This window comes from Prunus mume, linkage group LG5, assembly GCF_029339155.1.
Source record: "Prunus mume cultivar Tortuosa linkage group LG5, ASM2933915v1, whole genome shotgun sequence".
Classification (NCBI taxonomy): Eukaryota; Viridiplantae; Streptophyta; class Magnoliopsida; order Rosales; family Rosaceae; genus Prunus; species Prunus mume.
This window is the reverse complement of record NC_142702.1, coordinates 19453028-19476038: the sequence shown is the minus strand read 5'-3', so window position 1 is coordinate 19476038 and position 23011 is coordinate 19453028. Positions and strand designations below refer to the sequence as shown.

The following is a 23011-nucleotide window of genomic DNA, read 5'->3' as shown; positions in this document are numbered from 1 at the left end:
TGCCATTCATCATGCCCAGAAAAACAGAGAAGTGTTGCCCTAACCAAATGAAAACTTACTGGTAATTCCAGAACAGCTAGCCTGTTACTCTAGATATTCATGTATGATGATTTTAAGAGTCAGAGTTTCATCTTTCTGTAGATGCCAAACCACAAAGGCGATCTCATTCTGGTTGCCAACATGTTATCTATGTACCTTGGCAGAGCATGCGTGGCCAATCCCACATTCTAATTTCTACCACAGGACAAAAAGGAAAAATAATAACCAAATATGGAACCTACATGAAGTGATAAACATACCAATTTGCATAGGAACTCAATATCTGCACTATAAATCTCCAGGATCATAGTTAGGACAACTCTTCATAAGCAGCTATCACTTCACTCTCTCGAAGACCAAACATCTTCAAATCCTCATATACTAGCAAACCATAGAACAGAGGCAGATAAGGAATGCATGGAATGTCACACTGTATAACCAATTCGCAAACAGAAATCCCATATTTCAATCACATAATACTTAATACGCAGATTAAGCGTGTTGGGGGCAAGAAAATTCAAGTTCTCTCTTACCAATCATAGCAAGATTTTCATGTATGATTTGTCTAGTCGAGAGTAGGTAAGCTGGTAGATTCATTAAATTTCCCATTTCCTATATGGAGGCACAGTGGACCATCAGAAACTGAGGGCCATCATCCATGGGGCAATTAGCAGATAAATATATGATGCATACAAAGGGAGTGTGACGAAGGTATGTATGTAAATACCTGACAAAATCAGCAAACAAAAAGAACACCATTTAAATGATCAAGAACCATGCAGAACCACTTTCCAGCACTAAACAAGTTCCAGAATATATTCAAACCATTCCACAAAATATATGAAATTTCGGATTGAAAACCACAAAGTTGCAAAATTGTCAGTATAATTGATACATCGCAGAAGGGAGCACCTATATCTTCCATCCAATTTGATACAAGGAAATTACAGCTGTATAACCTTCATAATAAATCACACAAATTAGCAAACTTGCACAAAGTGAAAGTGTTTAAATGCGTGGAACATACAGGTGCAGTATGTAGAGTTCTTTCAGAATTTAGGGGACTATAAAGAAGCACTAAAAAAGAGAAAGCCAAGGTACATTGCAAAAAGCAAAAAATCCTATAACAGAAGTTGAAAAACGATTACACAGGGTATAGAGAAATTTCAACAACAGCCAATATGCATTGTAAAAACGAACCAATCTGAAAATTCTGAATGCCCAGAACATGGTTAACAAATAGTTCTGAATAAGTTATGTGCAGAGAAGCCCAATTGGCTATACTTTACAAGCAACACAAGGTAAAGGAACCTACAAGTCTGTCTGAGGCTCCAGTCTTCTGTATACATACATGTACAACCCACTTCCGGCTTGAGAAAGGGACAATATACACCCATAACTATGTTAGAAAGGCTTAACCAGCTCTTCAAGAGACTAAACAATCTCCCCATTTCTGAATGCACTATCCCCACAATCTGCACCTGGGTCCAATCCACAAGGAGAATCAAACCATTTAGAACTCCCTTGATAGAAGCTATCAACCTGTATACCAACAAGACCTACATCTCCTGCTATACCCTCATCATGTCTTAAGGACTTGGTTAGTTTAGTATCCTCGCAATTAAGGATGCTCTTCTCATCAAAGTCACTGCATCTCAACCACTTTTCTGGCTTGCAAGGGTCACCTATCAGATCCTTCGGACTCCTACAGTCTGCCCTCAGCTGTTCCCAGGGGACAGCATCCCCAAGAGTTCGCCCAAAACTGTCTTCATCATCCTCGATCAAATCAGCGTCCTTGCCATCTCCATATAAACGTTCGTGATGGTGATCACTCCAATGTGCCAAATCATTATCCCCGACCAAAATATCATCTGCAAGCGTCTTGTCCGGTAGCAAATCCATTGGCTTCGAACTCTCCTCTCCTATTTGTCTAACTTTATTCACAAGATCAAACAAATCTCGAGACACTGAACCCAAAAGCTCTTGCGGCAATTTCACAATTTTCTCTTCCAACTGCCCAACTTCAGCTCTCAATTCCTGAACCTGCTGCAAAACCAAAAACTGCATGTCCCCTTCATCCTTCCCCAACAGCCCAAACCCATCATTGTCCAATTCCTCACTCACACCGTACACAGTATCCTGATCCATCAAAAGCCCACCTTTGTGCCCCACAACCCGATGCATAATCCTTGCATTCCCATCCAACGGACCTGGCTCATGCCCCGAATGCACAGCATACAGCTTAAACACCGCCATCCCCTCTTCCTGATACACAAAAGTCTTGTCCTTCTCATTGTAATTCGCAATTGGAACAATGGCCCTAATTCGAAACCCGCAGCCACATCTTTTAGAAGCATAGGGCTCCCTCTTCAAAATCTTCGACTTCTTAGCTGCAGGCTCCCCTGCCCTATGACAAGCATAGTCCTTAACCTCAGCCATAAAGGGCTTGTACCTAATATACTTCTGCCTTATACACAACACCACCTTATGCTTAGCAGCCAATTGCTGAAGCCTAGTGGGCACCTCTTTAGCAGGCACATCAAAGGACTCAGTATACTCAAAACGCCGCCTTTTGCTCCTCCCGGAGAGGCCTGAATTCTCCGAGGAGCACACAGGGCAAGCAGCAACACAAACCCTAATGTAACTCTCAGGAATGCCATAAAACTTAGCACCTACAGTCCAAACCTGCTTAATCCTATCAATGGTTTCCTTCAACGCCAAGTGTTTTAAGTCAGTGTCGCTATGAAAACTCATAACAATGTCCTGCCACTGATTAATGTGCGAAACGAATTGCTGGTTGTTGTTCTTGAAACACAAGAATTCGTTACCGTTTTGGTCGACATGGGCGGCGAGCTTGTCCTGGATGCGCTTCCATGCGGTGACGTAAGCGGTGTCCTCGTTGCGGTCCTTCCAGACGACCCGCCAGGACTTGAGAACGGGTCGGGGCGTGGCGGCCCGGATCTCGGCCGGGTTGGCGAGGCGGCCCTCGAGAAGGCACTTGATCATGAGGGAATGGGACTCCGGGTTGAAGGTGTAGAACTGGGTCGAGATGTGGGGTTCCGGGGAGATGTAAAAGGGTTGGGATTTCGGGTCGGAGTTGGGGTCGGGGCGGTTGGGGTTAGGGTTTGGGACGTCGTCGTTTTCGTCGGAGGAGTGAGAAGGGGAGGAGGAGGATGAGCGGAAGAGGTCGATTTCGGGGAGAGGGGGGAAGACGGGGTCGTCGAGGACGACGTCGTCGGGGTTGAGGGAAATGGACGGCGGAGATTGCATGATCTGGGAAGGTGGTGGCCCCAGATCATGGTGGTGGTGATGGTGGTGATGGAAATGATGGTGGAAGAGATCTTCTGTCTTGTGAGGATTCATGGGATTGATTGAAGAAGAAGAAGAAAGAGGACAATACTATTTTACTCTCTCCTCCTCTCTACTGTTTTTTTTGCTTCTCTCTGTTTTTCTTTTTTTTTCTTTTTTTCTTCTGAAAGGTTTTGTTGTTGTTGTTGATTTTGGTGATGTTTTGGGTTGTTTTTCTCTTTCCTGACAAATTTGGGGGCACAGAGGGTTTGTCTCCTCAAAGTCTCATCCCCAGGACCCCTCTATATGCCTCACTGTCTCTCTCTCTCTATCTCTATCTTTCTCTCTCCTACTTTTTCTCTTCTTTTTTTTTCTTTTCTTTTTTTTAAAATTAAAATTTTTGGGTTCTTTTTAAAGTTTAAATATTTATTACGTTGATTGGTTTGTCTTCTCTCTGTTGTTTAATTGTTTTTTTCTTTAATTCTTCAGAGCAGTTTCAGCGTTTGAAGGCTTTTTTGGGTTAACCGACTTCACACACCAAGAGACAAACAAAACAAGGATTGAGCTACAACGCAAGCAAGATGAGAGAGGGAAAATGTTGGTACCTCTTAGCTTAGCATTGTAAAAGCTTAAGGGGTTTCTTCTGCAATGGTTGTTTTCATCCTTACTCCTTATGTGTCATGTTGATATGAAGATTAGGGACAACTACTTTGTGCAACTCTAAGTAAATACAAAATGATAAGAGAATAATGTATTCAAACCAAATTTCTTCAAAATCTTAATTTAATTGGCTCACAATGTGTATATCACGAAGCTGTTTATTTAAAGTTTTATGAGCTTAGAGCATCCTCAATGAACTCCCTAAACCACCTCCTTAGACAAATTTTAGGAGGAATTATAAAATATACAACCACGCTCTCTATCCACATCCTAAAATAGAGTCTTAGAAGCTCCTAAATCTGAGGAGATAGAAAGGACTCTTAGTGACTTCCTATAATTTAATGCTACTTTATTTAATGAGTATTTCAAACCTTTATTTAATGCTAATTATTTTTTATTTTATTTTTTAATAGAGATTGACCAATAAAAAAAGAGTTATATCATTTATGACTCTCCAAAATAAGGAGTATGGTTAGAATTGAATTTTTTTAGAGAGCTCCTAAAATAGCTTTCTTATATTCTTAGCCAATTTTAGCTAAGAAAGCTATTTTAGGAGCTCTCTAAAAAAATTTAACTTTAACCATACTCCCTAATTTGGAGAGTCATAAATGCTATAACTCTTTTTTGATTGGTCCATATCTATTAAAAAAATAAAATAAAAAATAGTTAACATTAAATACAGATTTGAAATACTCATTAAATAAAACAACATTAAATTATAGGGAGCCACTATGAGTCCTTTCTCTCTTATCGATTTAGAGCTCTAGAGGACTCCTATTTTAGGAGGTGGATAGGAGCGTGGTTGGAGTTGCATTTTTACGATTCCTCCCTAAAATTTGTCTAAGGAGGTGGTTTAGGGAGCCCATTGTGGATGATGTTATATTTTTAGCTAAATTTTAGCTAAGAAATAGAGAGCATCATTGTGGATGCTTTTAGGAATGGATATAAAATTACATTCCCATGTTTGGTAAATGCATTTTTGGGAATACAATATCTAACTCATGGGTATGATGAACTTCCCATGCTTACCTTGGGAAACTTTTTCCCCCACATAGGAAAGCATTTAATGCAAATTTTTGGACTAACTTAGTGCTATTATTTTCACCCCCATTCCTATTTCCCCACCTATTTCTCACCCATCATGTAAATTAGAAAAAACACAATCCTATCTTTTCACCCACCAATATTCATAAAATACCTTTTAATTATTAATTGAAACACATATGGTTCATGAGGCTCCTCCCCATAGCCAATACACACCTAACATCCACTAGCCCCTTCCCAATCTTTATAGAACTCTCTCAATTTTCCTTGTAGCTACAAGGCGACTTGCCCCAAGATAGTGACAACACACAAAATTACGGATAGCAAAATGGCAAGAGGAATGCGAAGGATCAAGTTGGGTTCACAGGGCCTGGGATGTATGGGCATGTCTGCCACTAACATTGACTTTGCTTCTAAATAATCGCTCTAAATTTTTATCCATTACCTTTGGCCCTGTTTAGTACGTGGGAAATGAGGCTTAGGGATGAGAAACCAATTACTTTCTTGTGTTTGGTAAGTCCATGCATGAGAAATGGTTGCCTGACGAATGGGAGAGTATGGGGAAAGTGGAGCTCTCATCCCCTCTCAGGTTTTATTTTCCTTCATTCTGGGAAAGTTTGGGAAATGAGCCAACATTAAATGCACATTTTTCATGACTATTTTGTCCTCAATAACAATTTAGAATTATAATATAGCATTAAATGCATAATTTTTTTATTTGATTTTATGTGGGTATGATTGGAAAATTAAACAAACTTTGGTTTACATTCTTATGCAAACCAAACATGTGAAAGGAAATAAAGTGGTATTTCCTGGTTACTTTCCCAGCATTACTAAACATGGAAATGAATCTTTCATTTTCTATCCCTTGGGAAAAACATGAGAAATTATTTTCCATCAAATCTTTTTCGCCAACCAAATGGGGCATTTAGGTTTGTTTAGGATGTGAAATTGGATGAGTTTATGATGAATTGAATTGAGTTTTGTTCTGAATTTGGAGTTGTTTGTATTGTTGAATGGGATAAACTAATGATGAAGTGAATTTCAATATTTTGCGAATTTAATATTTTGAATTAAAATAAGGGTGGATTTGCTGTACAAGAAGGAAATAGAGAAAAAAGAAGAGGGAGAGAGGTGGGTCGGAGAAGGTGGCTGGGTGAGAGAGGGAGAGGGGTTGTTGGACTACGTGATTTTTATTTTTGCTTTTAAAATTTAAAATTATTTTTAAAGAATTGGTGGGTTATGAGTTGAGGTTTTTTTCCTAGTTCTCAAAAGTCATTTTACAAAGGGGTAAATTTGTCTTTAAAATTTTAAAGATAAGGTGGGTGGGGAAATAGGACATGGGTGGAAATAGCAATACTCTTTTTAAATACTATTTTTTACCTTTAAATGTTTTTCATATTAATAACTTTTAATAATAAAAAATCAAGGGTATTGTTGAAAAACTAAGGGCTCGTTTGTGAGTAATTATAGATAGGCCATAATCACTTTTAGGGAGAAGCATCTCCAATGTACTTCTTCATATAATCACTTTAAGTGATTTTAAGTGATTTTATGGAGAAACACATGATAATGATTATATGGAGAATCTTCTCCATATAAGTGATTATTGGCCTATCCAAAATCATTCCCAAACGAGCCATAAACAACTTTTAATTCCTAATACTACACAAACCAAACATGAGAATGTGAGAATATGACATTTCCTAGTATTTCCAAACATGGGAATGAACATCCTCTATTCCCATCTCGTGGGATCATACATGGGAATTTCATTCCCAAAAAAATGAATTTGCGAACAAATTTCAATGTTGACAAGTCTCAAGTTTGAATCTTTCTCCCACGCATAGGAAAAAAAAGTATGATAGAATGACAATTACCCAAGCAATCCACCATTATTCCAAATCTAAAATGTCCTTCATTTCCTCTCATTTATGGTGAAACATTTTGTTGTAATTTTATAAATTCCAGTTTTTACCTATTTTGCACATAAAATTCCTAATTTTTAACATGTAAAAATCACTCACAATCAAATCATGAACCAAATAGAATTTCAAATCCCTATTTAGGGTGAGTTTTAGCATACAAGTGCCAAAATCGATGTAGTGTTTGGAAAAAAACACAAATTGGAATTGAAGGTCACAAAAGCACAAATATGCAAAAAACATAAAATTTTGTTTATAATATACTTGTGACAAAGCACTTCATGTAGTAACACTCAAGTCAACTCAAATTTCAAAAACAAATATTCAAACAAAATTGAAGCAAATCTCAAATCATCCACCACACCCCAATCTAACAAATATATGCAACTCAAACTAAGGAAAATAAATCACTAGATCTATACACAATCAATATAGATTCAATTATTGTACATTAATAATCCTCAATAAATCTAATTTAATGAAATCATTCATTCAAATACTGTATACAATTCGAAGTTTCGTACCTTATCTTAGTGAGATCGAAGGAATGAGAGGGTGGAGGAAAAAATTCGAGATTGAGAGATTCATAGATCTGAAAGTGAGACGGCGATAGATTGAGAGAAAATCTAGAAAAGCCGAAAGGTCTACTTGTTTTGAAAATGAGAAAAGGAAATACATATATATAGGAAAGGAAAACGAAATGATGGGGCGATTAGGGTTTCTGGGGTATTTAGGTAATTTTCTCAAAACATTTCTTGCGAGAAAAATCTAAAGGACGAAGCACGTGCCCTTCCGCCTCAGGTCACTTTGCCATTAGTTTTTTTCTTCTTCTTCCTATGTTTCTAAAGAAGCCAAATTGGCCACCGAATTGTAAATTGCGGTTAGTTTGGTTTTGTTATAAAATTTTACTTTTTGTGTGCTACAACTTAATTAATCCGCTCATATTGGTTTGTTTTCATCGGTGATTAATGATTTTTTATTCTATTATACACAAGCCATAGTTTATATTACTCTAAATTCATCTAATTTATAAGGGGATTTGCAATGAGGTGGGCTCATTACCATAACCAACTTGCCTAACCCACATATGCATTATTAATGATTGATGTCATGGGATTATAGTATGAATTGTATTATCAATATTTTCAATATTTAACAACACTCTTGGTATTAAATACAAAAATGGTTTTCGTTCCAAAAGATATGAAAATGTTTAGGTTATGGGTCCATGGTATGTGGTATGGAGTTTGGTCTCAGAAGTATTGAGTCGTAGTTTTGGCATCTCGACTCCTATCCTCAAGTTTTTGGCTCGGTTATGAGTGTTAAATATTGGGTCTAGGTTCGTTGTCGCATGTACCTGGTCTAGAGTTAGGGTGCTTGGTCTACGGTCATGATTCTCGAATCTCAAATCGAGCTTGGAGTTTATGACACATGTCTTGACTCTATCCGAGTTCCAAGTTTCACCGGAGTCTCAAAGTTGGGTGTTTGAATATTTTTAAAAACAACATTTTAGAATTTATCTACGTGTGCCTTTCATTACAAGTTAAATTTTTTGGGACCGGTTATTAGAAAGACACAATATGCTACTAGATTTTCCATTACGAATTGGATATTGTTTTGAAATAGAGAAATATAAATAGAAGCTATGATTTAAATTCGGCACAGTTACGAGATAATAAAAATAGTATTTCTTATTTCAATGTCGAAAGAAATTTCAAGTTCGAGTGACTTTTTCCTTTTTCTTTTCTTCGTTTTCAATTAATAAATAATAATTTGCAGCAAAGCCATTGTAATAATTGTAAAATTTGAAATTCAAATATACTCCTTTTTGGGCCCAAATTTAGTTCCACGAATCCCATGCAATCCCACTAATGAAGACAGCAGCAATACCATCCATCAAATGATCAAATCCACTACCTTTTAATCAGTCCCCCAACGCTCCTCTTCGATCAGTACATCCTCCGTTACGCCACGTCAGCCGGGACAACACGAAACGACGACGTCTAGAAACCAGACCCTACCATTTGCTTTTGCTCTTCCCAATATAACGCTCCGTTCCTTCCTTCTCTCGCACGCGAAACTCGCGCTCTCAGCCGAAAATTCAAGCGTTACACTCAGACGAACGCTTCACACTTGTTAGGGCTTCGCATTTGCATTTTCTTGGAGCCATTCTTAAATCTTATCGGACCGACTGGAAAGTTCCACAGCGGTAAGGTCCGTTTTCTTCCTTGTGCTCTGTTTGTTTCCCCAGAAAACTGGCCGGAAAATGCATGACTTGTCAACACTCCACTCTCTCAAATTCAGTGCAATGACTTAATTTGTATTTTCGTTTCTTTTTTTGAAGCAAAAGCTGTGATTGGATTCTATGTATTTCTATTTCTGGTAGTTTCTAGGGAAACAAACAAAAGATGGATGGAAAATTGTCACCCGTTCTTACTATTTGCCTTTGTGCTTGCTTACCTGTCAGTTGCGTTGACGTGTCATTTGAGTTTCTGGGCTTATTACATGTCATTTTATGCTTATCTGTTTATGCGCGCTGTTTGGAATTTTCATAAATTTTCAATTAAAAGTTATGATGTAATTGTAATTAGACGTGAAATGAAGATGTTTTTTTTTTGGTGTGTTAATGAAGATTGGTTGCTGAAGAAAAATGTATTGGTTATAAAATGTGCCAAACTTAATTTTATCAAACGATTTACTCATAATTTCAAATGTCTGTAAGACCAAAGAGGATTGGAAACCAATTACATTGGATTTACTCATGAAGAAAACCGTCATATGAACTAATCATGTAGGTTTTTGAATTTAGAGATCCGTCATTGAACCGATTAAATTGGATTGGATTGGATTGGATTCTGAACACCCTTGTCAAATGTTAATGTGTTTTTGGTCATTTGAAAGCTGCAAAAAGCACACTCAATAGGTCCTGTATTTTTATTTTGTATTTGTTTTCCGGATTTTTCTTCTTTTTATAACTGGATGATTGATTAGAAACACTGTTAGTTTGGCTGTGAATTCTCATATTTTTTTGCCATTTACAGTGAGGTTGTTGCTTCACCATGTTCAATCAGCGTAGCAGTAATCAGTTTGTGCATTTGGAAACAAAGTTTGAGTTTTTGCTGCAGGAACTGCAGGTTTTCCTAAATTCCCTTTATAATAAGAGCAATTTAATTATGAATAACATTTTATGCTTCTCTTTGTTTTTCAAGTTCAACTTTGTTAGACATTATTTGGTATTCAGATGGTAGAATTTCTATTTTTGTGTTTTTCTTCACTTTGATATTTTTGAAATCAGAAAATATGGGATGAAGTTGGAGTGCCTGATGTCGAAAGGGATACAATTATTCTAACAATCGAACAAGAGTGTATGGAGGTATTTAGGACCAAAGTTGATGACGCCAAAAAGTGTAAAGCTCTACTGCAGCAAGAAATTGCTAGTTATGAAGCAGAGCTTGTAGACATATGTTCTGCATTGGGTGAACAACCACCACATGTAAGTCTTCTCTAGACTAAAGACATGATCCTGTGCATTTCTGCTCTCTTTTCTCCGTTTCGAAGAAGAAATTTGAGTTGGTTGGGGACCTTTACATATTTTTTCTTGTCCACAGTTTGATCAAAATGCCAGTGGAAGTTTGAAGAAAAAGCTTGAAACCATTATCCCACAACTGGAGAACATGAAGATGCGGAAAGTTGAAAGAAGGGACGAATTCTTTGTTGTCTTAGATCAATTACAGAAAATCTCGATTCAAATATGCAGATTTACAGAGGATAGTCTGTACAAAATGGTGGTGGAAGAGACCGACTTGTCCTTGAAGAGGCTAGAAGAACTGCGTAGACAGTTGCTTGACTATCAAGATGAGAAGGTTTTGTTTCCTCCTTAAATTCTATAACACATTTACTCTTGTTGCCACTACTGGTGAATCCATGCGTAGCTGGAAGTGGTTCTGCATTGCATTTTTGTTTATTGAATTATTTCATGAAAAAACCAGTGGTTATGCTGAGATTTAGTAGTAATTCAGGGAAAGCTAGGTGAGGTGTACTGATGAAATATTTGAGGGAAACCAGTGTCTGAGTAACGATGAAGATTATAAAAAATAAATCACCACTCATAAAAAATAAGAGGCATTTTTCTATGGAGTTTGGTCTAGTGCAATCTATCACAACTTCCTTGATGATTTTGTGATGATAAACTCAGATGTGAAGTGATTGGATCTTTTTCCTCAGAATGAAGTTGCAGAGTCATTTGACTATTTTTTTGTTTATTCATATCACCTGCAGAGAAACCGTGTGAATCTGGTAATGGACCACCGGAACATACTAAACTCACTGTGCTTGGTTCTTGGTATGGATTTTAAGCACACAATTCATGAAATCCACCCCACCTTGGACGATTCTGAGGGAGAAAAAGATGTAACCAATAACACAGTAGATAGTTTGGCTAATTTGATACAAAGGCTGAGAAAGGTCAAGATACAGAGATGGCAGATGGTAAGTATGGCAGTAAGGCAGTTCTTGTATTTTTCATTTTGCACAACCTGTATTTTTATTATCACTCTTACCTTCTGTTAGCCTTTCTAACCCTTGCATTTACAATAGCTTCAAAATCATGTAAGTGCCCTTTTGGAGATGTGGAATCTGATGGATACACCCATAGAGCAGCAAACTAAATTTCAGAATGTAACTAGGCATATAGCTGCTTCAGAATCCGAAATCACTGAGCCTAACATGCTTTCTACAGATTTTCTAAATCATGTGAGTATGTCATTTTTAATTTAGAGCACTTCGAGCTGGAAATATTTTGTTATGCATTTTCTATCTATTCTGTTGCAAAGTTCTTGTGGGGAGCTGAAATATGTTTGGCTAAATTTACGAACTTTCTTTCTGCAGGTTGAGGAAGAAGTGTCAAGGTTGCAGCAACTCAAATCAAGTAAACTGAAAGAGATTTTTCAGAAAAAGAGGCTGGAACTAGAGGAGATATGCAGGCAGTCTCACATGGTCACAGAAATATTGAGTGCAATGGAATACTCAAATGAAGCTTTAGAGTCTGGTAATTTCTTTTCTTTTGTTATTACCCTTGATATTTCTGTTTATTTATCACTACAACAATTATTAGCAATGCCATCCTATTAACGGTGAAGTACAACCTTATCAAAGTCATTTGGTAGCACACTGAATTATAAATTTCTGATGTCTAAGGAATGTCCTTTCTTGTGGAAGTCTTACGATTTGATTTATAAATGGCAGAAGAAAATTCAAAGACCCCTAATTAGCTTTTAGCGTTTTTCAGGAACTGTGGATCCTGCATGTCTGTTGGAGCAAATTGAGCTCCAAATCACTAGGGCTAAAGAGGAAGCTTTAAGCAGGAAAGAAATACTAGAAAAGTTTGAGAAGTGGTTGGCCGCATGTCAAGAAGAATGCTGGCTAGAGGAGTACAACAGGGTTGAACATTCTATTCTCTCTGGAACAATCTGTTTTTCCATCTACCATTTGGATTGCCCTTTCTATTTCAGTTATGAAAAAAAAATATTTCCTGATTAATCAAAGAAATACTTTTTAATTTCACCATATATTTCCCATGAGGGGAATTCTTTACCAAGGAATAATGATGAAAGATTCAGGATAATGTAGTGCCTGTAAATGCATTAACTTGGCCTCTATCACGTATTGAGTTCTTGAACAAGGACAATGCTTATGGATAGATGGATGATGTAGCTCATTTTTTCCCCATCTCACTTCATTCCCCCAATGTATTGTGGGATTTCAGGATGATAATCGCTATAATGCAGGACGAGGTGCCCATCTTACTTTGAAACGTGCAGAGAAAGCTCGTGCCCTGGTGAACAAAATTCCTGGTAAAAACTCGTTTTGATGACCTGTTGTAATTAGTTTGTGATTCATTTAAATTACAGTTTGGAGACAAGGAATGATGTATGTGTTTGAGTTGAAATCTTGTATGCCTTTCCAATTGTGTATCAAAATACCAGTTGTTTCATGGCACATGACCCACTCACATAGCAATATAGAGGGAATGAATGAGAATTCCTTACATGCAGCTATTAGTATTAATCTACTACCATGAACGAGGAAGGGTATGGCAGTGCAAGAGATACAGTTATGTGTTATGGAAAATTAAAAAATTCTACCATTTTTCCTTTTGCTCTATTTTGTAAGTTTCTTTGTTTTGAATTGTATGTGGAGCAGGACTGGTGGAAGCATTGACTTCAAAAACCACGGCTTGGGAAAGAGAAAGAGGACTTGAATTCTTATATGATGGTGTAAGTAATATCTACGTCAAACCTTGATTTGGTGAAGTTTTATCCAACCATATGTTGGTCGTATCCACATTTCTGTTGATTATCAAAATTGTTTTCCATGATATATGTTGTGTTGTGTAGGGCCGAATTTTATCAATGCTCACAGAGTACAGCACCCTAAGGCAGGAGAAAGAGCAAGAAAAGCAAAGACAGAGAGTATGAACCTTTCTCCTATTCCATGAGTCTTAATTAGATATTATATATATATATATATATATATATATATATTTGAAAGCATGCTCCTCTTCAACCAGTTCTTATATTGCTTTTCTATCCTAGGATATGAAAAGATTTCAGGGGCAGGTGCTAGCAGAGCAAGAAGTACTTTATGGCTCAAAGCGTAGTCCATCCAAGAGTGGAAAGAAAGCTTCCAATAGAAAAATTTCCCTTGGTGGGGCTTTAATTCGAAACCAAAATTTTGAAAAAGCTACTCCTCTTGTACACCCTACTAAGAAGGGTAACTGTCTGAATCGAAGTAGCTCTCACCAGCGATATGGTGGAGTGGACGCTCCGTCCTCTGGTATTTTTCAACATTAGCTTCGAACTTTGAGCTGTTGTTTTCTTTCAATTTAAAAGAAGACTTGCACTATTCGTATTATATGAAAATGGGTCTAAAATTGTGCAATGATTGGAATAGGTGTGACTGGTTTTTGGATAGGTGTTTTAGGCTAAACATACTGATGAAAATATCCTGTTAAGTCATTTTTCACAACTTATTCAACATCATTGTATGCCTCAGTTTATGAGTCGTCATAAATTTAATGCAGGAAGGAGAATCTCAGAGATTTCTGGTCATTCAGTAAAGAAGCATCCATCCAGTGCTGGAAAGGCTCTTGAATTGGACTCGCCATTGATTCGGAAACCCCTCTCTCCTGTCTTATCTGAAGTGTCATCTAAGGTCAACATTGCAAATTTCCAAGAGGGTCAGAAGACACAACAGAAGACAAACATGCAAGCAGCACATCTTTTCAGTGAGATGCCAATCATGACACCTTCCAAGCCAGTATTCGTTGGTGATGAAGAGAATAGAACGCCAAAGACAATGCCAATTCCGGTGCCTCTCACTCCTAAAACGATGTCGGTTCAAATGCTGACAGCCACAACGCCAGCTACACCTTTCACTTCTGGTGCTTACAAGGTTGAGAAATCTGGTCAACCTGTAGAGTACTCATTTGAGGAGGTGAGAGCTGGTTTCATTCATGCTAATTCGTATCGTCACGATGCAAGTTTGACAAACTAGCAATTAGGTATGAACTCAGTAGTAAGTGAATAAACTCTATTGGTCTGCAATATGAAAAGAATTTGACACTATGTTTTGAAGGGTCCTGGAGGCATGTTTCCTTATAGAAAGGTGATGCCTTTGTATTTCATGCCTTAAGATTGTTGAATAGAAAGTAGTTGAATTTCACCACATGCCCTTGTAGCCAAAATGCTCCATTTTGCTACTTTTATCAGGCAAGAACAAACTGTTGTTATACACTTTGTATGGAAGGTGAGGAGAGAAATGAGAATAATATCAATGTCCAATTCGACTAGGCTCAAAATAATATCCATGTTTCATAGAGAATCAAGTTTAACATGACACCTCGCAATTTGATTAGTTTCAAAAGAAATGATGTCTTGCGACCCTTTCATACATTATCATAGCTTATTACCAAATAAGGGACTCACTTTTTTGGAAAAAAATTACCATCACAGAGAATAATATGAAGGACATTTTAAACGGTAGAGGATGGTATGACAGACACATGTACAAAGACCTCTATTTTCACCTTATCAATTCCATACCATTTTAACCACTGCTTATGAATTTATGAGTTGTATGTTGTTTTGTGTCCTTGGTATTAAATTTCTATATCGTTTTGTACCCGATTTGTTTGGTATTAAGTTTTCATAACCAATGCTTAAGAACGTACGAGTTGTTGGTTTGTTTATGCCCGATTCGTTTTGTATTAAGCTTTCATATTATTTTAACAAACACTTAGGAGTGTACGAGTTTTAGGTTCATTTGGTATCAAGTTTTCATACCATTCTTATGAACATTCGAGTTGTAGGTTCATTTTGTACCCTAGTTGTTTGGTATTAAATTTCCATACCATTCTTATAAATGTACAAGTTGTAGGTTCATTTTGTACCTGAGTTGTTTGGTATTAAATTTCCATACCATTCTTATGAACGTATGAGTTGTAGGTTCATTATGTATCCAAGTTGTTTGGTATTAAGTTTCCATACAATTTTAACCAATGTTTAAGAACATATGAGTTGTATGTTGTTTAAGTTTTCATACCATGTTAACCAATGCTTAGGTTATTGGTATTAGGTTTCGATACCATACCACTTTAACCAACGTTTATGAACGTACGAGTTTGCATGTTCATTTTATACGTGATTCGTTTAGTAAAAAGTTTCTATACCATTTTAACTGACGCTTATAACTATATGACTGCTTATATATATATAAAAAAGATTATTAGTATGCCACATTTTCATACCAAATCATGATAAGAACAGAAGAATTGTTATTTCCACTCATTTAATTTACCAAGTGAAAATTCAATTGGCTTAGAAAAAAGGCCCCTGGTTTTATTAACAGCAGTTCACTGGCAGTTCCACTGCTCATATGCTTCCTCGGTCCCTCATATCCATGTGCCATCCAGCGTATCCAATCACATAAATTCTAACCGTCGGATATATCACCTTCACCGGCATGTGACGTAATCACCACCAACTCCACCAGGGTATCCAATCTGCATTTTACATTTTCAGTGACTTTTTCGTAATTTAAACCTGAACCAGGGGCATATTAAACGGTTAAACTTTTTTTCTTGAAGAGAAAAAAAAAATTCAACCCCTCAAACAATTGCTTAGACCACCTTCCCAGCTTTAAATGGAAAAAATAAATAAAAAAGGCATTTATTTTCTTTCCTCTGATTGCACACCCCTGTGATTATATTTACCATAATAGCCAATTGTCATCCAATTTGTCCCGGACGTGAAAATTTCCTTCACTAAATTTTATTTTATTGGACTTAGCAAAATAGCAACAAATACTCAAATACATAAAAAATATTTTTATCTTGGTATTTTCCTTTTTTCCTTATTTTTGTATTATAAATAGTATTTACACTCACGCTGTCTTTCTCTTGCTTTTCACAATTCGGACAGTTCCCTCAAAACCCCCGCTGCGGTTTTCAAAATTTTTATTTTCTCGTAAGCCAAACAGTAGTTTTCTTTTCTGTTAATCGTATTTGCTTGTGTATTTTTTTTTTTTTTTTTTCTTCAGCATTTTGTTTGTTCATTGTGTGAGTGTAGTGTGCATTTGAGTGATTGCTCAAGGAGAGTAAGAATTGAAGTGTCAGGTGCATTTTTGAATTTTTAATTCAAGATTTTGTGCTCGAAGTTTTGATCTTTTTGTTTGTTTTGTATGTGCTCATCAGTTTTTGAGTTGCATGATTTGATCTTCGCTGTATTTTTTCTAATTTTTTTCAACTAATATTTTATTGGTTTTCTTGATCTCTGAATGTTTGAAGAAAAAAAAAGCTAACTTTTCACCTGAAATCTTGTCTTTTCCAATTTTTATTTAAAGAAAATGAAAACTTTTTTGTTGTGGGTTCAAAGTTTTAGATGTTGGAAAGATTAAAAAAAAGCTTTGTATTTACTATTATTATATATATATATGCATTTATATATTTTTATTATAAAATGTAGGGCCTGAAGTCATTTTCTGGTCAATTTTTTTGACGGAATTATAGTGTTTTGACTTGACACAGTTGTTTTATTTTTTACGAAATTTTGAGTGTGGTTTCTGTTTCAGCTGGTTTTTTGATCGCCAAAGCTCGAAGGAGATATTGAGTCATCGTCTTCCCAAATGAACTTTGGGGTTTTGTTTTGAATTGTTCATTCTGTTTGTTTCATTTGTTTTTTTGTTTCTTACTTTTTCATGGCCTCTTTGTGGCAGTTGCAGATAGGTTTTCAGGTTTCGGTTGATTGCTGGTTTAAGCATGGAGGCAGAAGAAGGGATGAGTTCAGGAGTTAGGGTGGGAGGAGTTGAAGCTCCATCGGCTTATCATGGGGCTCCGAATGCCGAAAACCCTACCCGGGTTGCAGGAATGCCTGTAGCAGACGTATCAGCGACGAATGTGGGAGTTGATGGGGCTAGAGTGGTAAGAGCTGAAGCTTCCTCGGCTTATCATGGGGCTCCGAAGAACGAAGACCCGACCCAGGTTGCAGCAATGCCTCCAGCAAAAGTAGCAGAGACGAATGTGGGAGATGATGGGGCTACTGTGAAGAGGAAGCGGGGCAGACCAAGGAAATATGGCCCCGGCGGGACGGTGACAATGGCAATGTCACAAATGCCAGGTTCACCACCTGCTTCAGGTACCGGTGGCAACTTATCTTCGGGTGTGAGGGGAAGAGGGAGGGGAAGGGGGAGGGGAAGGGGAAGGGGGAGAGGGAGGGGGAGGGGACGGTCTGATGGTTCAAATGCCAAGCAGCGTGAGGCACCGGTAATGGAATCGGGTGGTAAGTGTTTTAACCATTTCAGTATTTACTAATTTGCATCTTATAGCATGCTGTTAGGGTTTGAGAATCATGCGCTTTTGTGAGAAAAATAAGATATAATAAATGTGGTACGAGTTCTCGATTGCAAAGTTAGATGGTTTGGATTCACTTTTGATCAGCATTAATAGTTTGTTCTGTTTTCTTATAGTGGAACTGCCTCTCAGACTTAGAAGATTTTGTGTTAATACTCTTGGATTTTTGAACTTGTCCTCAGTTTGTATAGTTCTTTATAGAATTCATCCTATAAAATACTATGTGGAACCTTGTTATAGGATGGATGCTCTTGTTCAAATTTGGAAGTTTATGAATAGAAAAGTGGCCTCAATTAGGTAAAATTGGTCTTCCTGTTCTTTATATAAAGGAGACATACAAGATACTCTAAGACGGTAGAAATTGAATAAAGCATTAGATCTTAAAAAGACGCAATGATTTTCGACAGAGGATGCTCATCCTGATTTAGTCAAGGAGAATATCAGCATTTTAGAGTATAATAGGAGTTGTGAGAAGTTCTGTTTCTTTTTTTGTTTGACCTCCAAATAATTTTGAACAAAATTCAATATTTCATTCAGGGATTATCAAACTCTAACCCTCTAGTAGATCTTTGTTTAATGCATACAATGGGACTGCCAGATTGCCTTCCTATCAGGGTCAGCCAAACTTTGGTCTATTGTAGGATGTTATTCTTGCTGTATAGGCTACTGCTAGAGGTTTTTCGTGGAGTCTACGTAACAAAGTGTAGTTTTCGGACTTCTAAATTTGTTTCACAGAAAATCTGAGGTGTAGCAGCTAATCATAGCCCAAATCCACTCAGCATGCCTTTCTTCCTTTTGGATTGCTATGATATATAAGCTTTTCCACTTATTTCGACACCTACACACAAAAGACTATTTTCCTTTATTATCTACACCATCATCAAGCCTTCACCTCAGCCCCCTTTACCCATCGTTCATCTCCCACCATAAACCGATCATCATTATCTAGCTTTCCTTTTGTATTGTTTCCCCAAAAAGATCTCAACAAGGATCTTCTTGTCCCAATCCCAACCGTTCCATTTCATCTTCTTCGCGCTCAGTTTTCTCTTAGCCACTTTATTGCTCACTATATACCCCTCACTCGCTACCCAAGGTACCAACAATGCCCCTCATCAACCTAAACCTATAACCTCATCAAGTTTTAGTAATTCATTTTAACCTCTTCCCCCAAATCTAAACCCCTCCCCACCACCCATTCTCCCGTCATTCAGCCAGGGGGTTGAAATTCGTGTAACTGGTTGTGTTTATGTCGTATCATTCTGTATATCTGTCAAATACTAGTCAGCCCTAACATGACCTATTTAATCAATTGTGTCGAATGATGCAATACTAAACCCAATCTGTTTGTTATTTATGTTAGCAGCTCTTGTCATATTCATGTTCATGTCAAGGTATGGTCCAACCCGAACCAGCCAACTTCGTTTTGAGTTTGATTCGTGTAAAAAATTGCCACCCTAGATTCAGCCCCCATGCTAAACTGGCCACCCTAATATATTTTTGTTTCCTTGTGTATAATGTTTTCCTTTTGTGTACGGGTGGTTTCCTTTTGTACTTTTCCCGACAAATTTAAATAGAGACCCTCTTGTTCCAGTCCCAAATGTGCCGTTTCATCATCTTCTTAGTTCTGTCTCACATACTCACAAGATAAAAATTGTTTCTTTTGAATCCAAATTTTTTGGGTTTAAGGGAATTAGACACAGAGTATAAATAATGGGATCATTGAACAGTGAAGAGGAGGTGGAACAGATGGGAGATGAGTCAAATGAGTCCACATCATATGTTCCCCATCTTGAAGGTTTCATTCATGATCACTCCTTTTCTTGGTTTCTTTTGAAATTGTAATTTCAATTGGTCTGTCTAGTTTTGTTTTGTTGCTCATGAAGATTGGGAAAAGACAATTCTTTGCGGAACATTTTCTTGTTTTCTTCTTACGTTGTAATTCCAATTGGTCTGTCCAGTTTTGGTTGGTTGCTCACGAAGTTTGGGAAGACTCAATTCTTAGCTGAAATTTTTGTGCATATTAATTTTTCCATTTTGTCTTGCTTGCATCACCTTGAGTGGCTTCTTTTCAAGATTAAGAGAGTGATTTATCGGTTGCGATTATTTCTAAGAATCTTGTGCCCACTGATCATGAAAAGCAACTCCATCGTATTTTACTGCAAACATTATGGAGATGAATAATTATAAAATTCTCTTTTTAATTCGTATTATGAATTTGGTCTTCTATGATTTTTATTTTGTAGGGGACTGGAGTGTAGTCGTGACTCCATCTACAGATTATACGCCCCATGTCATCACTGCCGAACCTGGTGAGGTAAAATATAGCGTCATTTACTGATTGTAGAGTTTTCTTATTTCTACTTCTGGTTTGATCACTATCTGTCCTTGACATGAATTTGACCCTGGTTGATCCATAAAAATTCACCGAATATAGAAAAGTATCGCAAGGATTAGCAAGAACTGTGACGGTAAAGTTTCTGCATTATTTAGAAACATTCTATGTGTCTGTGGGTCACCACCATGTGTGTGTTCCCATGCCTTTTGAGTATCGGTTTCCGCATTTTAGTATTACATTTAGTATGATCGATGATATCAGTAATATTTTAATGTATAGACATTAATCTAAAATAATTTGTTGGCCCACAGCCTAACGACTTTAACTTTGGGGAACAATTGTTCCACTTGTTGGGCTCTCTGGAGAGATGTCCACACCTAAAACTTTTAAGAACATTAATAATAAATCACCAAGTTCATCTAGGTCTCAGAGGTTCTATTTGGAAGAAAAGGTCTTTTTAAATTCTTTGCAAGTATTTTTTGTTTCAAATCCTTACTCTAAATTGATGACAAGAAGTTGCTTCTGAAAATTTAAAAAACTGTGTTTGGTCAATATGCAACTCTATTCATACTTATACTTGATATGTTTATTGCTTTCCTAGGTTGTTTTTCTCTATCTCAAACCAAATTAATGTTGTTTACCCCCTTCTTATTTCTTTGTTCTCTTTTGTTTCTTGGGTTTAAGGATCTTACATTCAAGATTATATCAGTAGCTGAACAAGGGCCAAGAGCCATTTGGATTATATCTGCAAATGGAGCAGTTTCCAATGTTAGACTGCGTCGACCTGATACTGATGAGGGCAGTATAACACTTGAGGTCTGCCACTCATTCCATTTCAAGATGTATATTGTGGGGGGTGTGTGTGAGTGTGTATTTTACATCTTTGCTTGAGCATGAAAATCCTATTCATTGGTAAGCACAAATGTATACTCACTAACTGGGTTTGACTGGAAAGCTGATATTCCTATTTTGGTAAAGTATTTTTCTTTTTGGGTAAATGTCAATGGTTGGATTTTGATACAATGGTTAGTCAGTATGAAATTTTGTTTTGATCATGATGGTACTAAAATATGCAGTGGGGAAATTCGTCTTGTTTGTATTGGAGACTTCTGTTTTTCTAAGATCTATTGCTAATTTTCTTGTAGGGTGTATTTGAGATAGCTCATTTATCTGGATCGTTTATGTTCTACGACAATCGAGGAACAATGAGCGGCGGCTTGAGTGTCTCTCTGTCAGGTCCTAATGGTTCTTGTATAGGCGGAGCTGTTTGTGGATCCTTGATTGCTGCCGGTCATGTCCAGGTGAGGCTTTTCTCATATTTGTTTATTTTGTGTGCGCGCGTGCCTTTTACACCTCTGCAAGATAGGACCTGTTAGGATGTGAGAAAGATTTTTAAGGTCTTTTAGACAACGCACATAAAAGATAACCAGCATACTGTGTCCAAGTAGATTGTAAAATTAACCGAAGTTTGGCCTGACAAAAATGTAGCTTTCAAGTATCGACATATACCTTTTGCTTTGATAAACCATACCCTGGGGCGTATCTCTTACCTTCCTATCTTTGAGCATGTCAGGTCGTTGTTGGCAGTTTCATACCTGGCAAGCCAGATGTGTTACCAAAGGAGGTGACGAACCAAAACTCGGGTGAGCCACAACCAAACCTTGGATCTTCGCCTCCTGGCCAAAGTGAAAACCGGGCACCTGCTTCCTAGGATGGTTAACTAGTTTGATTTTCCTCCTGTTGCTGTTGTAAGCAAAGGGATTTGTTATAGGAATAATTGGAACCAATATGCCTATTTATGACTGGGTTTGTGATGGTTTTTCTTCAACTTTTATTTAGTCTAGTTTCATTTGCCCTACCTTTTAGTAAATACCGTTTTACAATCTAATTAATATTGCAGTTTCATTTATGGTGTGTTTACTAATCATGAATCGGAATTCTATTCAGGAATTGAATTCCACCTATGGAGGATTTCTGCGTTTACTTCACATCAAAGAATTGAAAAGTAAGTGAGGCTCATACAAAATTAGGAATTGAATGGAGGAATTCAATTCTTGTGTGGGAGGTGGTATTTTAATTCCCGGAGAGCTAACTCATTAAGAATTCATCTTTTTACCCATTATATCCTTACACAATTTTTAAAATTTCAAATTTGCCAGCTACTTTAACCCAACAACAGGACATTTTGGTAATTAGTACCACTCCTACCCAATTCGATATGATTTAGTAAACAACTTCAATAGGAATTCGGAATCTAACTTTCCTCAATCCATATGGTTTAGTAAACAACTTTAATAGGAATTTGGAATCTAATTCTCCTCAATCCAACTCCTTCTCAATTCAATTCTTTCTAATCCAATTACGGATTAGTAAACATGCTATTAGTGTTGGTAATTTTTGTTTACTAAAAAGAAAGAACTTAATTGTCTTTCATAGGAAAATGAATTTGAGTAAGAAAAGACTTAAAAATAATCTTAGGGGAGGTGTATTCAATTGAGATTTTAACAGATTGTAATTACATGATTTTCATGTAATGGATTTCAACCAGATTTGTAATTATATGATTTTAATAGATTGCAATTACATGATTTTACTTATGATTTTATTAACTTAGGATTTTACTTATGATTTTAATAGATTACAATTATAGGATTTTACTTTATATTTCTATAGGAGCATTTTGCTTACCACATTAATCAAAGGTGTATGCTCATCACCACCCTTAAAAGGTGTCTGCCTCATCCTTCTCAAAATCTCTTCTTCTGCAACACACTAGTACTAGTAACCAACCATCAACACCAATCAAAAATCAAA

The 23011-nt window shown here is 36.9% G+C and overlaps 3 protein-coding genes across 6 annotated transcripts; 2 read left to right on the top strand and 1 right to left on the bottom strand.

The window, feature by feature from the left end:
* Positions 1 to 1117: 1117 nt before the first annotated feature.
* Positions 1118 to 3634, bottom strand: LOC103331798 (uncharacterized). Its single transcript, XM_008234452.2, has one exon. The coding sequence runs from the start codon at positions 3400 to 3402 to the stop codon at positions 1474 to 1476; it is 1929 nt and encodes a 642-aa protein (XP_008232674.1). The 5' UTR covers positions 3403 to 3634; the 3' UTR covers positions 1118 to 1473.
* A 5391-nt stretch (positions 3635 to 9025) lies between these two features.
* Positions 9026 to 14797, top strand: MAP65-4 (microtubule-associated protein 65-4). Of its 2 annotated transcripts, none has more exons than XM_089053094.1 (13): positions 9026 to 9165; positions 9998 to 10090; positions 10252 to 10449; positions 10565 to 10819; positions 11235 to 11444; positions 11553 to 11708; positions 11844 to 12003; positions 12244 to 12395; positions 12721 to 12808; positions 13158 to 13231; positions 13352 to 13426; positions 13550 to 13790; positions 14038 to 14797. In XM_089053094.1, the coding sequence occupies exons 2-13, from the start codon at positions 10016 to 10018 to the stop codon at positions 14508 to 14510; spliced, it is 2157 nt and encodes a 718-aa protein (XP_088909220.1). In that variant the 5' UTR covers positions 9026 to 9165; positions 9998 to 10015; the 3' UTR covers positions 14511 to 14797. The 2 variants fall into 2 exon arrangements, with proteins under 2 accessions (XP_088909220.1, XP_016649966.2); XM_016794480.2 differs by having other exon boundaries at positions 9029 to 9170.
* A 1857-nt stretch (positions 14798 to 16654) lies between these two features.
* On the top strand, positions 16655 to 22365 carry LOC103331837 (AT-hook motif nuclear-localized protein 7-like). 3 transcript variants are annotated; one of them, XM_089053532.1, is made up of 5 exons: positions 16655 to 17791; positions 20106 to 20176; positions 20882 to 21013; positions 21343 to 21498; positions 22145 to 22365. In XM_089053532.1, exons 1-5 carry the CDS (start codon positions 17272 to 17274, stop codon positions 22208 to 22210), a joined length of 945 nt encoding a protein of 314 aa, XP_088909658.1. In that variant the 5' UTR covers positions 16655 to 17271; the 3' UTR covers positions 22211 to 22365. The 3 variants fall into 3 exon arrangements, with proteins under 3 accessions (XP_088909658.1, XP_088909657.1, XP_088909659.1); XM_089053531.1 differs by lacking the exon at positions 22145 to 22365 and adding an exon at positions 21771 to 22104 and having other exon boundaries at positions 17703 to 17791; XM_089053533.1 differs by lacking the exons at positions 16655 to 17791; positions 22145 to 22365 and adding exons at positions 19573 to 19657; positions 21771 to 22104.
* Positions 22366 to 23011: the final 646 nt, after the last annotated feature.

Coding starts and splice junctions, on each gene's coding strand:
- LOC103331798 (XM_008234452.2), bottom strand. CDS start 3,402: ATGAATCCTCACAAGACAGAAGATCTCTTCCACCATCATTTCCATCAC.
- MAP65-4 (XM_089053094.1), top strand. CDS start 10,016: ATGTTCAATCAGCGTAGCAGTAATCAGTTTGTGCATTTGGAAACAAAG. Junction 10,450..10,564: donor TGGGTGAACAACCACCACAT/GTAAGTCTTCTC, acceptor TCTTGTCCACAG/TTTGATCAAAATGCCAGTGG. Junction 13,232..13,351: donor TTGAATTCTTATATGATGGT/GTAAGTAATATC, acceptor TGTGTTGTGTAG/GGCCGAATTTTATCAATGCT.
- LOC103331837 (XM_089053532.1), top strand. CDS start 17,272: ATGGAGGCAGAAGAAGGGATGAGTTCAGGAGTTAGGGTGGGAGGAGTT. Junction 17,792..20,105: donor ACCGGTAATGGAATCGGGTG/GTAAGTGTTTTA, acceptor TTTATTTTGTAG/GGGACTGGAGTGTAGTCGTG. Junction 21,014..21,342: donor AGGGCAGTATAACACTTGAG/GTCTGCCACTCA, acceptor ATTTTCTTGTAG/GGTGTATTTGAGATAGCTCA.